The sequence below is a fragment of the Lemur catta genome, chromosome 7, assembly GCF_020740605.2.
Source record: "Lemur catta isolate mLemCat1 chromosome 7, mLemCat1.pri, whole genome shotgun sequence".
In the NCBI taxonomy this organism is placed as follows: domain Eukaryota; kingdom Metazoa; phylum Chordata; class Mammalia; order Primates; family Lemuridae; genus Lemur; species Lemur catta.
In genome coordinates this window covers 102,169,113-102,184,890 of record NC_059134.1, presented here as the reverse complement: position 1 = coordinate 102,184,890, position 15,778 = coordinate 102,169,113, and the positions used below count along the sequence as shown (strand labels likewise).

The window sequence follows — 15,778 nt, the reverse complement described above, 5'->3', positions numbered from 1 at the left end:
AAAGTCTGGAGACGGCACGGCCCAGTTTCCCGCGTTTGGCCAGTGGCAGGTGAGGGTGAAGGACCGCAGCTGGCAGCTCCACTGTCGGCTCTGCCTCTTCCAGAATGGTGGGATTTACTTGCTGGCCAACCAGAAGGGCTGTGACGGGGACCGGCTCTACTACGATGGCTGCGCCATGATAGCGATGAATGGGAGTATTTTTGCTCAGGGATCCCAGTTTTCTCTGGATGACGTGGTAAGGAGCGAGCGTGTAGCTGTCGGGCGGCGTTCCCCTGGCCACGTGGGTTCTCTGGGTCGGAAGCTGACCCTTTTACTCTCCCCGGTGTTCAGCAAGGACTCGTGGCGAAGCCCCGCAGTGCCCACCTCCTTTGATCACCTCCTCTTCACCTCACTGGTGAGGGAGGAATTCCCGGCCTAGGGTTCCGGGCATGGCTGGACCCATGGCACAGGACACACAGTGCTGGACAGATGAGGGTGACGGCAGTTTATGAGTCACATATGTGCTCAGCCTTGGGAGGAGGACTCCTGCCACGCAGGGCCATAAGGGGTTATGCTCAGGCACAGACTGAACAGCCCAGGGCTGTGGGAAGCGGGCTTACCCCGCACTGCCCCCTGACCCGGGCACGCTCCAGTGGCCTTGTTCTGGGGGACTCTGAATGCACGGTGGCCGACAGGGTGAGGGACGGACCCAGGGGAGCTGTTACAGTTGAGAGGTGCCGTTACTGTGCTGAGGTCACACAGAGATGTTCGGGGTCAGGGATTAGACGGACAACAAAGAGAACAAAGCCAAGAATCACAACTGCGTGATCCTCACCAGATCTAGGCCACCCCTGGAAGGGGGTTCATGACCTTGTTGGGGCCACAAACTCCTTTGAGAAACTGATGAAAGCTATACACTCTCCACCTCTAAAGATGCATGTTAATGTAGGGGCAGAGTTTCTCCAATTTATTGTATCACGTTGGATGTTAAATTTTTTCACAGAAGAGATAATAGATGAAAAAGTCCTTAGAGAGATTTGTATGGCTCTCACTTTTTTTTTTTTTTTGAAGCAAAAAGGAAAGGAGGGCTGTTATTACCAAAAATGGAAATAAAATTTAATTGTACAGATACAACAAAAAGTAATTTTGAGTTCTGCCCCAACATCGATATGAGTAGGAGGGTCATTCCTCTAGGGTTCCACCTTTCTTTAGGTTGGCTTCATTCTCAGGTTGCCTCTCCTCGTGGTTCCAGGATGGCTGCAGCGGCTCCAGCCATCTCATCTTTACAGTTGTGTTCAGAGGCAGAAAAGAGGACCTTGCTTCCTGTGTGTCTTTTTAATAAGAGAAAAGCTTTCCCAGAAGTCCCTGGCAGACACTGACAGACTTACGTCTGGTGTGATAATTAATGGATCACTGACAAGTGTCAGTGCTGTGGAGAGTTGGTGGCAACAACAAGGGGAAGGCCTTTGGGTTGGCAGCAGCGCTGTCTTTCCCCTGTCCCTGGGCCCCTAAAGATCCACAGGTCTTCAGCCCCTGCTTTAGAAGATACGACTCGTTCACATGCAACACCTGTGACGGTGATCAAATTACACATGGGAGTAGCAAAAACAGGATTTCCTTGTCCAGGAAGTCCTGACGGCCACGTTGGATTTGGAGGACGTCAGGAGCTACAGGGCAGAGATTTCATCTCGAAACCTGGCGGTGAGCACTTTTCGTAGATGCCTGCGTGAGACACAGTGTGTGGTCATCTCTGGTTTTCTTCACTTAGCATGCTGTTGTCAGGGGTCATCCATGTTGTAGCGTGTGTCAGTGATTCCTTCCTGTGTATTTTCAAATAATATTCCATTGAACGGAATATTTGTTTATCCAGGCATCCAATGACTGACAATTGGAATGTTTCCACTTTTTGTCTGTTCTGAATAGTACTGCCGTGAACAGTGATGTACCAGGTTTGGTTGTTTTTTTTTTTTGTTTGTTTGTTTGTTTTTTTATCTCGCTCACCAGGACTAGAGTGCAGTGGCATCATCATAGCTCACTGCAGCCTCAAACTCCTGGGCTCAAGCGATCCTCCTGCCTCAGCCTCCTGAGGAGCTAGGACTATGCCATCATGCCCAGCTCATTTTTCTAGTTTTTTGTAGAGATGTGGTCTTGCTCTTGCTAAGGCTGGTTTTGAACTCCTGGCTTCAAGCTATCCTCCCACCTTGGCATCCCAAAGAGCTAGGATTACAGGCGTGAGCCACTGTGCCCGGCCCACGTACCAGTTTTTGAATGGACACCTGTTTTCGTTTCTCTTGGGTGTGTCTGTCCAGGCGTGGAATCACTGGGTCGTGTGGCGACTGTGTTGAGCCTTTTGAGGAGCCGCCAGACTGTTTCCCAGCAGGCGGCACCATTGTGCACCCCAGCGGCACACGAGGGTGCTGTCCCTCCACACCCTCGCCATCTCTGCTTACCGCCGTCATCCTGGCTGTGGTTGTGCTGTGCGTTGCGCAGTGGCTGCCAGGGCCCTGCTCTTCCATGGGCCTCAGGAACCTTGAGGGTTTCCGTAGCTCAGGGATGTCATTTTGTCATGAATCTCCATCGACAGGCCACCAGGGTGAGCCCCTATCCCCGAGTGAAGGTGGACTTTGCCCTCTCGTGCCACGAGGACCTGCTGGAGCCAGTCTCTGAGCCCATCATGTGGAAGTACCACAGTCCCGAGGAGGAGATAAGGTGTGTGGCTCCCAACTCCAGGGGGAGCGTGGTCATCGCGTCCCACCCAGCTGCCGCCGCGGCAGGGGTGGGGGCAGCACGGGACTCTGCGGTGGGTTTTCAGAACCTCCCCAGGGTGGGAGCCAGGCCAGGAGGAGGCTGCAGCCAGACTGCCTGGGTTCGCCCCCAGCTCTGCTGCTCCCTTGTGCTGTGACCTTGGGCACCAGTGTGCTGTCCCTCTGTGTCTCAGGTAACCCCTACCCCCAGGGTTACTTTTAGAACTAAAATTCGTCACTTCACATGAAGTGCTTGAAACAGAGACTGGGGCCTGGTCAGGTGCCGTGGGCAAGGCCAGCGGCCTGCGGACTCAGCGCTCTCATTGCTCTGCAGCCTGGGACCTGCCTGCTGGCTCTGGGATTTTTTAAGACGAAGCCGACAGGTAAGTTGCCCAGTTTCCAGCCAGCTCAATTTGCTTGTTCTACGGGTTGGTTTGATTCTCGGGCAGGCTAGCAAGTTTCTTAATGCAAGCGTTACTGGCTGCCCCTCTCATTCAGTGTCATCCTGTGTGTCTGTAATTCACCAGCGGAGAGTCAGCCTCAGACACGCCCCGGAGCAAAGGGCCTCTCTTCCCCCTGGAGAGCCCATTTGTTCTGGCAGGTGCGGGCGTTCTCCCTGCCTCCCCTCAAGGCGCTGACACCCACGTGCATTTCCGTGGGCGCCTCCCCACGGTTTGTCGGGCGGAGCTGGGCTAATCTTTGGGCACGTCGCTCCCCGTGGCTCTGCTCACACTGTGTTTGGCTGGCCCATTCCAGGCGGGGTTTTTCCTGCCCCTGAGTGGTGGGGTGGACAGCGCGGCCACCGCCTGCCTCGTGTACTCCATGTGCCGCCAGGTCTGCCAGGCTGTGAAGAGTGGAAGTAGGTGACGTCCGAGGGCCCAAGGAAGGGAGGGGGAGCCCAGGAGCGGGCAGAGGCGAAACCCAGCTCAGGGGCCTCGTGGCTAAAGGAGGCTGTGGCCAAGCTCAGACGTCACAGCATCATGCCCAGGTCCTGGGCCAGCAAGGCCATCAAAGCCTCTTCCTGGGGCTTTGATCTGAGGTGGCTGTGTCTCCAGGACTGCATCTACCTGCTGCTCTGTCCACAGTGTGGCCCAGTGGAAAGAACACAGGCTTGGGAGGTGGAAATCCTCCGCTCTTCATGCTGACATTGAGCATGGCCTTAGCACAAAAACAGGGATGGAGCCGTGCAGGCACCTGGGGCTGTAGCCTGGAATGGAGCCATGCATGCACCTGGGGCTGTAACATGGGATGGAGCCGTGCAGGCACCTGGGGCCATAGCCTAGGGTGGAACCTTGCACGAACCTGGGGCTGTAACCTGGGATGGAGCCGTGCAGGCACCTCACACACGGCCAGTGGCTTCTATCTCTTCTGTCCTGGTGGTTTCAGATCAGGAAGTGCTGGCTGACGTCCAGACCATCGTGAACGAGATCAGCTACACCCCCGAGGACCCCCGAGACCTCTGTGGACGCATACTGACAACCTGCTACATGGCCAGCGAGAACTCCTCCCAGGAGACGCGCGACAGGGCCAGAGAGTTGGCCCAGCAGATTGGAAGGTAGAGTTGGTCCCTGGTGTTAGGCACGGGCAGGCTGCTATGACAAAGGTCAGAGCCGCCGAAAACTCCACCTGCGACTGCATTTGTGTTTAAATGTGCGTCTAGGAGCTGAGCAAGTTTCTACTTTCTCTTGGTCTGAGCCAGATCTCAGGGAAACTGTACTTCAGTCTTCCCCACCCCCAAGTCTTGGACTGTGTCTAGGATTTCCACTCTTCCTTCCCGCCTTCTTGCGCCCCAGGCGCGGGCTGCAGGTGGCGTGTGCTCCCCGGGTGCTCAGCAGGGAGGCAGCAGTGCGACCCATGCCCTTTCCCCACCCCCACCCAGCTGCCTTTTCCACGGGGCAGGTCGCTATATGAAGACGGTGGAGAGAGGGCCCCTTTCCAGAGAGGGGACACTAAGTCCCTTCTGCAACGTTCCATTCATAATGCCTCCTAGGAGAAAATGAGGAACTGCCTGTTCTATTGGATGAGCTCAGCTAAAAGCTGCCCCAGCCCTGCAATTCTGCTTCTAGATACGCACCCAAAGAAATTGAAAGCAAGGACCCAACAGACATTTGCACAAGAACGTCTGTAGCTGCGTTATTCCCGATTGCCAAAAGGCGGAAACCCAAGTGTTTATCAGCTGATGAGTGGCTAACTGTGGTCTGTCCACACAGTGGAGTGTTACTCAGCCATGAAAGGGAATGATGCACCGCCACGCTCTACAACACAGGCGGACCTTGCGGACATTATGCTGGGCGAAGGGAGCCAGTCGCAAAAGGCCACATAGCACGTGCTTCCATTCTGCGAAATGTCCCAACAGGCACATCCCCGGGGACAGGAAGTAATTAGTGCTTGCTGGACGCTGGAGGAGGAGAGGTTGGGGAGAGATTGCTGACGGGGTCGGGATTTCCTTTGGGGTGATGAGAAAGTTCTGGGCCAGGTAGTGACGATGGTGGTACAACGTGGATGTGCGGAACACCACTGAACCGTACACTTTAAAACAGCCACCGTGGTGTTCTGTCACGTGTTCTGTGCACACACTTGCAGGCACGCTGCCCTCCACGCTCACCCTTCTCCTTCCAGCCACCACATCGGTCTCAACATCGACCCAGCCGTGAAGGCTGTGGTGGGCATCTTCAGCCTGGTGACCGGGAAAAGCCCCCTGTTTGCGGCTCATGGAGGAAGCAGCAGGGAGAACCTGGCGTTGCAGAATGTGCAGGTGCCTCCCGCCGGGGCCATCGTCCCCATGGGGAGTGCGGGACTAGGGTCGGCAGCCTGCGTGCCTCGCTGGAGACATTGGTCACAGGGCTTCGTGGCCCGGCCAGGGTAACCCTTTATGTCCCCCTCGTGTTGTCCAGGCCCGGATAAGGATGGTCCTCGCCTACCTGTTTGCTCAGCTGAGCCTCTGGTCGCGGGGCATCCACGGTGGGCTCCTGGTGCTGGGATCCGCCAATGTGGATGAGAGGTGAGTGTGGTGCGGTGGCAGGTGGTGGCGGGCTCCTGGGCGTCTCGAATCCCTGAGGGCAACTTGCTGCAGGAGGCGGTGATTCTTGACTCTTGTGGTGTCTGAGAGAGACGCAGGGAGGAGATTCCTGTCCTCCCAGGTCTCACATGGCAAATGTGGTACCTGGGGCAGCATCATTCCTCCGAAATTTCTTAATGACGAGAGTGGCAGATTAGATCAACGTCGTGCCTGGCTGCCCCCACCCAACCCCGCCCCAGAGCTACCCAGTTCCACCTGGCCGTGGGGTTCCTCATCCACACTGCACCTTGCAGTCAGCCCCCCACCCCTGGCTCCACGCTCAGGCCCTTTCTCCTGGCCTCTCCTCTGCATCTTAGGTCGTGTCTTTGCATCTAGATTTCTCCTCTAAACCAGAGAGTTCTTTTTTCATGTGAACTGAGAATATTGCCTTTCTCATACTGCTTCCTTGTTAAAGAAATTCAGAGACTCCCTGTTGTTTTGCAGATAAAATTCAAGCTGCCCTTCAAGCCCAGCAGTGGAGGCTATTAGCACTTCTTTTCCAGGCTTGGGCTCCCCGTTTCGCGTAGGTGAGCCTCTGCTCCTCTCAGCTCTTCTGCTTGTTCTTCTCAGTTGCTACATATTAGCTGAGGGATTTCAGGTACTTCATCTGTCATTTATTCATCTGCTCATCTCTGTGTCCATCTGTCCATCCATTAGTTGAGCCATCCATCCATCCACCCATCTGTCCATCTATCCATCCATCTGTCCACCTGTCCATCCATCTACTCATCTGTCCACCTATCCATCCATCCACCCATCTGTCCACCTGTCCATCCATCTACCCATCTGTCCACCTATCCATCCATCCACCCATCCGTCCACCTGTCTATCCATCCATCCATCTGTCCATCTATCCACCCATCTGTCCACCTGTCCATCCATCCACCCATCCACCTATCTGTTCACCTGTCCATCCATCTACCCATCGGTCCATCTATCCACCCATCCATCCACCTGTCCATCCATCCATTCATCTGTCCATCCATCCACCCATCTGTCCACCTGTCCATCCATCCACCCACCTGTCCATCCATCCACCCATCTGTCCATCCACATTTCCTTCCCTTCCTCCCTCCTTCCTTCCTTCTTTCCATCAGTCCATCCTTTTATCTATGGCATGAGTGTCTTAATCTTTCTACATCTTTGCATATCTGGAAATGTGTTCTCTTTTAAATCTTATTTTTGACATTTAAACCCTATTTTATTTTTCTGATTACAATAATTTAAAATAAACACTCTATACTTGGTAAAAAAAAAAAATTCCCACCATCCCTGTGCACATTTTGTTAATTTTCATTGCTTTTCTGTTGCCTGCGGTGCTTTTATAAGGAGCTGATGTTTCAGGAAGGGTGTGATGGCTGGCGTATATTTTAAGCTCTGGCGTAGGCAAGAATATTGATCTTCTGTTTGGTTTTGCTTTTGTAGATGAATAAGAATTTGGCCTGTTATCAAATTATATTGTTCTAACATTTTCCCCTCACAACTCTTGTCCATTGTTTTCCAGTATTTAAAATTTTTCCCACAGTGGGGTTGGGTTCTGGAAGCTTCAGGGTTTCTAGATGTCTATTTAGAAAATAAACAAACCTAGGTGTTCATCACTTTTTGCTGTTCAGCGTTTCTCATCAACAGTCAGAGGTCTGCCTGCAGTCAAGGAAACTTCTTCTATCACGTTTTAATTCTGCTCTCTCTGTCCTGGCTGTTTCTGTCCCCAGCTGCCTTCCCATCCGCTGCTCTCTCCTCGCTGGTTCCAGCCATGCCTTTTCTTCCTTTACATTCTGGAGTAGAATCTCAGGTTTATGGTGTTGGTTTTTAAAAACATTTCTTCTGATTCTGTTTTTTCATTGCTTCTGATTCTAATTTTAATTCAGTCGTGGCTTTTATCTGTTCAGGGGTCTTCATTTGAACTGTGGTGCTGGGAGGGGGCACTCAGGGTGGGGCCGTGGGGAGTCCCCAGGGTGTGTAAAGGAAGGTGCCGCCTGGCCTCGCTCAGGCCTGGAAGCAGCGCTGGCTGGCCCTGAGGGTCTGACGCCCAGGCACTGATCGATGGTGAGAGTCACGAGGGGTGAGAAGGCGTTTCTGTGTGAGTTTGGGGTGGGAGAATCGCTCATGGTGAGATGGGCAGGGACCAGCCCAGAAGGCCTTGCAGGGCCAAGGGCACTAACGAGGGGACCAGGCAGTGGAGGTCCGGCCAGGATTCACCATGGAGGCGATGGGGGCACTTGGCATGGAGGAGGTGGGCTGGGATCCAGGGACCTGCACCACCGTGCAGCTGTGGCAGGGTGGGGTGGTTAAGGCAGGGTCCACAGAAGAGGTGGGGGGTTTCCTGGGCTGCCGTGACAAATGACCACAAAGTCTGTGACTTCAGCAGCACTACGGCTCTGTAGGATGGACGTCCAGCTGGCTGGGCTCAAGTGATGGTGTGGGCCGGGCTGGGTCCTTCTGGAGGCCCCAGGGAGCATCTGCTTCCTGCCTGTCTGGCTTCTGGCGCCCCCACCTTCTGTGGCTCGTGGCCCCTCCTCCATCTGCACGGCCAGCAGCGCTGCATCTCCAGGCCATTCCTCTGCCCCTCACCTCTCATCCCCTCTTCTACTTCTGAGGACCCTGTGATTGCATTTCGGGCCCCCTTACAATCCAGGATCCTGTCCCCATCCCAGTGCTCACCTGGACCCAGTTGCCCTGTGAGGTGGCATTCTCTCAGGTTCTGGGGACCAGGACGTGGGCATCTCTGGGGGAGCATTCTTCTGCTGACCACAGGAGTCAGAGCTGACAGGCGAGGAGAGGGGCCTTGCTGCTGCCCAGGCTGAGTGTCCACGTGCACCAAGATCCCACCTCCCCCTTGGGACATCTGTCCCTTGGCTCTGCTCGCCTGGCCCTCCTGTGAGTCAGGCTGCTCCAGCTGGACGCTGCTGACTTCCAAATTCACTTCCCCACCCAGGCGTCTCCTCTGGCCCAGCCCCTCTCTGCAGTCATCTGTGGCCCCTCCCTCTGCGGTCTGCTCCAGCCGTACCACACTTCCCCAGACCCTCAAGTGTGCCAGGGCTGTGGCCCCTGGACTCCTGGAGGAAGCCAGTTCTGGGATGGCCAGGGTTGGCGGAATCTGCAGCCCCTCGGGCCCGTGTGCTCTCTGTCCCGCTGCAGTCTCCTCGGCTACCTGACCAAGTATGACTGCTCCAGTGCGGACATCAACCCCATAGGCGGGATCAGCAAGACAGACCTCAGAGCCTTCGTCCAGCTGTGTGTCGAGCGCTTCCAGCTTCCCGCCCTCCGGGGGTGAGTGCGCCCAGGCCGTGGCTATGGCTCCTGGGCTCCGGGTCCCTCTCCCAGCACAGCCCGGCCACCCTCGCCCCCACTGGGCCACCCTCAGAGTTCCCTACCACCCAATGAAGACAGCCCTGCCCCTGAGCCAGGCTGGGCACTTGCAGTCCCCTGACCAGGCCACCCTCTTCTTCCTGTGGGTGCTTCCACAGCCCCCGGGTGCTGGCCAGACAGGGAGCTGCTGCCACCCTCCTGCCCTGGCCTCCCTCCTCCCGCTGTCCTAACGGGGAGGTCTGGTACGGTGCGGCGGTCCATCTTAGCAGAGCACTGGAGGCTTTAGCAGCGAGTGGATTGAGTAATGCCCAGAACTTTCGTAGGCCTTTGTTTGCATTGTTTCCTATAGTAGGAATGTCCTTTCTTCTCTTTGTCCCTCCTGGGTGATTGCGCCCCCAGGGGACACTGGGTAATGTCTGGAGACATGTTTAGCTTCACTTGGGGTCTGTTACTGGCCTCCAGTGAGTAGAGGCCAAGGACACTCCTGACTGTCCTACAATGCACAGGACATTTACATTCCCAACTTCAGGGAATTATCTAGCCCCAGGTGAGGCTGGCATGCCCCTGTGCTGTGCCTCCCAGCCTCAGGTTAGGAGGCCCCCTCGACTTGGCTCTACTGGTGGTGAACAGGGCAAAGCGGCCAGCAGGCTTGGGACAGGTGGTTTGGTGATTCTCTCCCAAAGCTCATGAGCACGTTAGCAGCTATAGTGACTGTCCTCTGTGTGTCTTGGCTGCAGCATCCTATCAGCACCGGCCACTGCAGAGCTGGAACCCTTGGATGACGGACACGTGTCCCAGACTGATGAGGTAATGGTGGTGCCTTTGTCATGGTACCTGTTCTTTTCCTCCCTACCTCCACATGGTGGTGGTGGCTCCTTCCTGCCTCCTTTCTGCCCTGAGGAACTGTGCTCCACCGCCAGGCTCCTGGCCTGGTGCCCAGGCTTTAGCATCCATCGCATCGTCAACCTTTGACACCTCGATCCTACTTTCTTCTGGTTAGGGCCTGGGAAAGCAGGGGTGAGGCAGGTGGAAAGGGTGAGCGAATGGCGAGCTAAGAAATGCAGGTCCCTGACATGCAGGAAGGGAGTCTCTCCAGGAGCTTGAGTGACCTCAGAGAGGAATTGCTCTTGACTGCTCCATTTCACGCTGGCCTGTGGCGATCAGGGCCAAAGCTGTGGTTTGTAGCTCAGCAGGTGCTGGAGAAGTGGCCATCAGCCTTTTATCATAAGATGCATGGCCCTCCAGCCTCCTTAGGTCACGAAGTCTTACTCCTATATTTTCTTCCAAGAGTTTTATACTTTCAGTTCTTACATTTAGAGAATCTATAATCTAGTTGAGATAACTTTTATGTATGGTGTGAGGAAGGGATCCGACTTCATTCTTTTACATGTCCATATCCAAATATCCTAGCACCATTTGTTGAAAAGACTATTCTTTCTCCCCTAGAATTATTTTGTCACCTTTGTTGTAAACATAGGATTTACTTCTAGACTCCACTCCATTGATCTACATGTCTTTCCTTATACTGGTACCATGCTGTCATGATTACTATAACTTTGTAGGAAGTTTTGAAATCCGAACTGTGAGTCCTCCAACTTTGTTCTTTTTCAAGATAATTTTGGCTACTCTAGATCCCTTGGATTTCCACGTGAATTTTGAGATCAGCTTGTTAATTTTTGCAAAAAACAAAAATAGCTTGGATTTTGATAGGCATTGCATTGAACCTATAGATCAGTTAGGGCGGAGGTTACCATCTTGATAATGTTAAGTCTTCTGAACCATGAACATGGGATGTCTTCTCATTTATTTAACTCTCCTTTAGTGTTTTTCAACAATGTTTTCTAGTTTTCAGAGTATAAGTTTGCACTTCTTTTGTTACATTTATTTCAAAGTATTTTATTCCTGTTGATAGTACTGTAAATGAAATTTTTAATTTCATTTTTGGGTTGTTCATCGCTGGTGTATAGAAACACAATTTATTTTTATATGTTGCTCTTGTTCCCTATAGCCCTGTTGAGCTTATTTATTAGTTCTAATAGCTTTTTAGTGGATTCCTTAAGATTTTCTGTTTACCAGGTCATGCCATCTGCAAATAGAGTTAATTTTACTTCTTCCTTTCCAATCTAGATACCTTTTCTTGCCTAATCTCCCTGGCTAGAACCTTTAGTACAATATTGAATAGAAGCCGTGAGAGGAGATATCCTTATATTGTTCCTGATCTTAGTGGGAAAAGGTACAGTTTTTTTCCCCATTAAGTGTGATGTTAGCTGCGGATTTCTCGTACATGAACTTTATATTGTTCACAAAGTTCCCTTCTATTCCTAGTTTGTTGAGTGCTTTTATCATAAAAGGGTGTTGGATCTTATCAAATGCTCTTTCTACAATTTCCAGATGTTAAACCAGCCTTGCATTCCTGGGATAACTCCCTGTTGGTCTTGGTGTATAATCCTTTTTCTTTGTTGCTGGCTTTGGTTTGTCGGTATTCTGTTGAGGATTGTCTTCACAAGGGATATTGATCTGTAGTTTCTTTTTATTGTGATGTCTTTGTCTGGTTTGGTATCAAGGAGATACTGGCCTGGTAGAAAGAGTTAGGAAGTGTTCTCTCCTGTTCTGTTTTTTGAAGAGTTTGTGAAGAATTTATATTGTTCTGTACAATTTTGGTAGAGTTCATGGGAAGCCATCTGACCTGGGCTTTTCTTTGTGAGAAGTGTCTTCATTTTTAATCCAGTCTCTTGTTAAAGGCCTGTTCACATTTCCTCCGAGTCAGTTTGTGTCTGTGTTAGCGTTTTCCAGAAAGAACCAATAGGGTGAATGGATGGGTAGGTTTTTCTTTTGATCTTTTCAAAGAACAACTTTTAGTTTTGTTGATTTCCTCTTTTATTATTATATGCCCCATTTCTTTAATTTCCCTCAAATGTCTATTATTTTCTTCCTTCTATTTGCTTTAGGTTTAGTTTGCTCTTTTCCCAGTGGCTGAAGGTAGAAGTTTAAGTTAGTAATCGGAGATCTTTTTTTCTTTGTTAACGTAGGTATTTGCAGCTATAAATTTCCCTCCTAGCAAGGCTTTTCCTGCATCCGTGTTTTGGGGTGCTGTGTCTTTATTTCACTCACCAGAGTGTTTTCTGATTCTTCTTGTGACTTCTTCTTTGATCCATTGGTTTTATAGGAGTGCACTGTTATATTTCCTCATGTTTGTGAATTTCTGAAATTTCTTTCTGTTATTGAATCTCTAGTTGTGTTCCCTTGTGGTTAGAGTGCTTACTTTGTATGAATTCAATGTTTTAAAGTTTTCTGAGGCTTCCTTTGTGGCCCAGCATGTGGTCTGTCCTGGAGAATGTACCATGTGCACTTAAGAACGTGTGTTCTGCGGCTGCTGGGTGGAGAGTTCTGCAGATGTCTACTGGGTGTCATTGGTTTACAGACTTGACCACATCTTCTGTTGCCTTACTGATATTCTGTCTAGTTCTATCCATTACTGAAAGTGGGATATTGAAGACTCCAAATATTATCATTGAATTGGAGAAATTAAAATGTTACACTAGAAAGTATTCACTTCATGCAGAAGAAATCAGTAAAGCAGCTTCTTGTTCCCGAACCTGTCAGGTGCTAGGGACTCCACAGTGAACAAGACAGATGTGGCCACTGCTCGTAAAATCATAGAGTCCCCTGGAGGGGCCAGAGAAGACGAGCATAACCATGATGAGTACTGCAAACAAAATAGATGGGGAGACACAATAGAGAGAGATGGCAGAGGTGGCAGTGTCCCTTAGGCAGGGTCCAGGATGAGCCGAAGACAGAGAAGGCCAGGCAGCTACATCCGAGTGGGGAGGATGGGATCATAGGACAGGGGCCACATCACAGAGAGTCCTGCACACCCTGGTTGTGGGTAAGGGCCACACTGCCGTGGATCCCCAAATGTCAGCATTCACGTCTGCCTCTGATAACGGCTCTGGCCATGTGCCTCAAGGTGGAATTGACTCTCCTGAGCCTAGCTGGAGGAGTTAGTGGCCTGGCACTGTCATGCCAGTGGCATCTTGTGGCCTCCAATGTGGCCCAGATTTCAGTGAGCCCTGTTCCCTCTTCTCTGGCCCTCCACACAGCAAGGGAGTGGGTCAGGAGGGTGGGGGCAGGATCCAACCGCTCAGCATACCAAGCCTCACCCGGGGCTGCTGTGGCAAATGGCTGCAAACTGGGCGGCTTAAAGCAACAGGAGTGTCTTCTCTCACCGTTCGGAGACCAGAAATGTGAAATGAAGGTGTTGGCCGGTTGTGGTCCCTCCAAAGGCCCCACGGGAGGATCCTTTCATCTGTTCCATCTTCTGGTGGTTCCAGGGGCTCCTTGGCTAGTGGCTGCATCGCTCCAGTCTCTGCGTCTGTCTTCCCACGGGCTTCTCCCGTCTCTTCTCTTATCACTTCCAGGACATCTGTCGTTGGATTTAGGGCCCACTCTGCATCCAGAGTCATCGCCTCTCAAGATCTTTAACTGAATTACATCTGCAAAGACTCTTCTTCCAAATAAGGTCACAGTCGCAGCTTCCAGGGGTTAAGGGCATGAAACTATTGTTGGTGACCCACAGGTCACCCCACTGCAGTCCTCAAAACCAAATGTCTGGCTCTTGGTCATTTTTTCCAGAATGCCACGTCCTTCTTGGCCAATCAGTGCTGGGGAAATAGGCTGAGCATCAGCTCCTGGCTCTTCGGGGAAGGCTCAGCCCCCCGGGTCTCCGGTTCCCATCTCCAGTAGACGCTAGTCTAAGCTCTCCTCCTGCCCTGACGCGTGGTCACCCTGTGCGGTGGGTTTTTGTCCTCTGCAGGAGGATATGGGGATGACGTATGAGGAGCTCTCAGTGTACGGGAGACTCCGGAAGGTCACCAAGGCGGGGCCCTACAGCATGTTCTGCAAACTCCTCACCCTGTGGAGAAACGTCTGCTCCCCACGACAGGTGAGCCACGAGTGACGATTCACAGAGGGAGACCCCTCAGGTGCAGTCACCTTTGCAGGGCTCGATTTGACTTGTAGGAGCAAGTAAATACCGTGCGACCCTCACAGAGTGAAACTGTCCCGCACAGTAACGCTTTCCAGTTCTCCTTCCCACCAGCTCGGGTCATATGTTTGCCCTACGGTAGCTCAGCCACCCCCAGGGCAACAGGACATGAAACAAGTCCCTCCTCTTTTTGCAGGCAGACCGCAAACTTCAGGGTCAAGGTCAGAATAGTGTGGCTTTTGTGCTAGTTGTGGGTCTTATCCGGGCTAAGGCCCACAAACACGGTGGTCCCACAGGACCTCCCAGAAGCCTCACAAAATGACCCTGCGGGCTCACCTCAGAGCTCCTGGAGCAGCCAGCCTGCCGCGGGGCTGGAGTCAGGGAGTCCACAGTGTGACGGCTCCACAGCCCCCTGGCCTGGGCCCTGGTATTCCCCTCTCCCTCTGGGGAAGGTCACACTCGGGGCTGTCACCTGTCAGCCACTGGCTTGCCTAGTCCAGTGTCCGAATTCTAGCCGTGGCCCCTCCAGCTTTGCTAACCCGAAGCCCGTGCGTTGCATGCCCTCCAGGTGGCTGAAAAAGTGAAGCGATTTTTCTCGAAGTACGCCATGAACAGACACAAGATGACCACACTCACCCCCGCCTACCACGCTGAGAACTACAGCCCCGACGACAACAGGTTTGACCTGCGACCGTTTCTGTACCACACTGGCTGGCCATGGCAGTTTCGGTGCATAGAAAACCAGGTAAACCAAGCAAGAGTGTCTTTTGCTATGTGTGAAATATCTGTGGGGGCAACACGGGCATATTTCTGTCGAAGATGGAAAAGCATTTTTACACGCATGTGGCACTTTTACTGCCCTCATTTCTGCAAAGGGACAAGTATGTTTAAAGCTTTTTTTGTTTTATTTTTATTTCTTTTGATTGATAAACGCAAGTTGTATGTATTTATTGTGTGCAACATGACGTTTTGATATATGTAGACGTTTTGGATGGCTAAGTCAAGCTATTTAACATATTAGGCATTACCTTACATACTTGCAGGGTCTTTTTGTGGTGAGAACACTTAAAATCTACTCTCTTAGCGACTTTCCAGTGTTAACTGTAGTCGTCATGTTGTGCAGTGGAGCTGCTGAAGTGATGCCTCCCGTATGGCTGAAACTGTGTGCTTTGGCCAACGTCTCCCCACTCCTAGCCCTGGCAAGCTCCGTTCTGCTCTGCTTCCGTGAGATTAGCTTTTCTACTGTCCGCAGATGAATGAGATCGTGCAGATCTATCTGTCTGGGCCGGCTTATTTCGCTTAACTTACTGTCCTCCAGAGTAGTCTATACTGTTGCAAATGAGAGCATTTCCGTCTTTTTAAAGGCGTTATAGTAGCATTCCACTGTGTATGTGCCACATTTTCTTCATCCGCTCACCCGTTGGTGCACACAGAGGTTGAGCCCGTATTCCGCTGCTGGGAACCGTGCTGCGGTGAGCACGGGGTTGCGGCTCTCCCTTCGACACGCTCTTTTCCTTCCTGCAGGTTTATACCCGGCAGTGGGATTGCTGGGTTGCATGGTAGTTCCGGTCTTAATTTTTTGAGCACCCTCCATACTGTTTTCCATAACGGCCGTCCTAATTCACAAGTGTGTTCAGAGTGAGTCGGGGGTAGCTGCTGGTGGCTGTGCTGTCTGTCAGCACTGAGTGCACTGGGATCAGCCGC

The 15,778-nt window shown here is 52.0% G+C and overlaps 1 protein-coding gene across 4 annotated transcripts in view; it reads left to right on the top strand.

Annotated features, from left to right (window-relative positions):
• Window positions 1-15,778, top strand: part of NADSYN1 (NAD synthetase 1) — a 31,492-nt gene that overhangs the window by 14,103 nt on the left and 1,611 nt on the right. For 3 of the 4 annotated variants that reach the window (XM_045558208.1, XM_045558210.1, XM_045558211.1), the window contains 12 exons: window positions 104-235; window positions 1,591-1,680; window positions 2,564-2,688; window positions 3,058-3,106; window positions 3,480-3,582; window positions 4,110-4,278; window positions 5,343-5,478; window positions 5,618-5,724; window positions 8,920-9,051; window positions 9,828-9,897; window positions 13,904-14,032; window positions 14,643-14,819. In XM_045558208.1, coding sequence (XP_045414164.1) covers window positions 104-235; window positions 1,591-1,680; window positions 2,564-2,688; window positions 3,058-3,106; window positions 3,480-3,582; window positions 4,110-4,278; window positions 5,343-5,478; window positions 5,618-5,724; window positions 8,920-9,051; window positions 9,828-9,897; window positions 13,904-14,032; window positions 14,643-14,819 — 1,419 coding nt within the window. The remainder of the gene's footprint in view (window positions 1-103; window positions 236-1,590; window positions 1,681-2,563; window positions 2,689-3,057; window positions 3,107-3,479; window positions 3,583-4,109; window positions 4,279-5,342; window positions 5,479-5,617; window positions 5,725-8,919; window positions 9,052-9,827; window positions 9,898-13,903; window positions 14,033-14,642; window positions 14,820-15,778) is intronic. The other variant, XM_045558209.1, reaches the window with a different exon arrangement.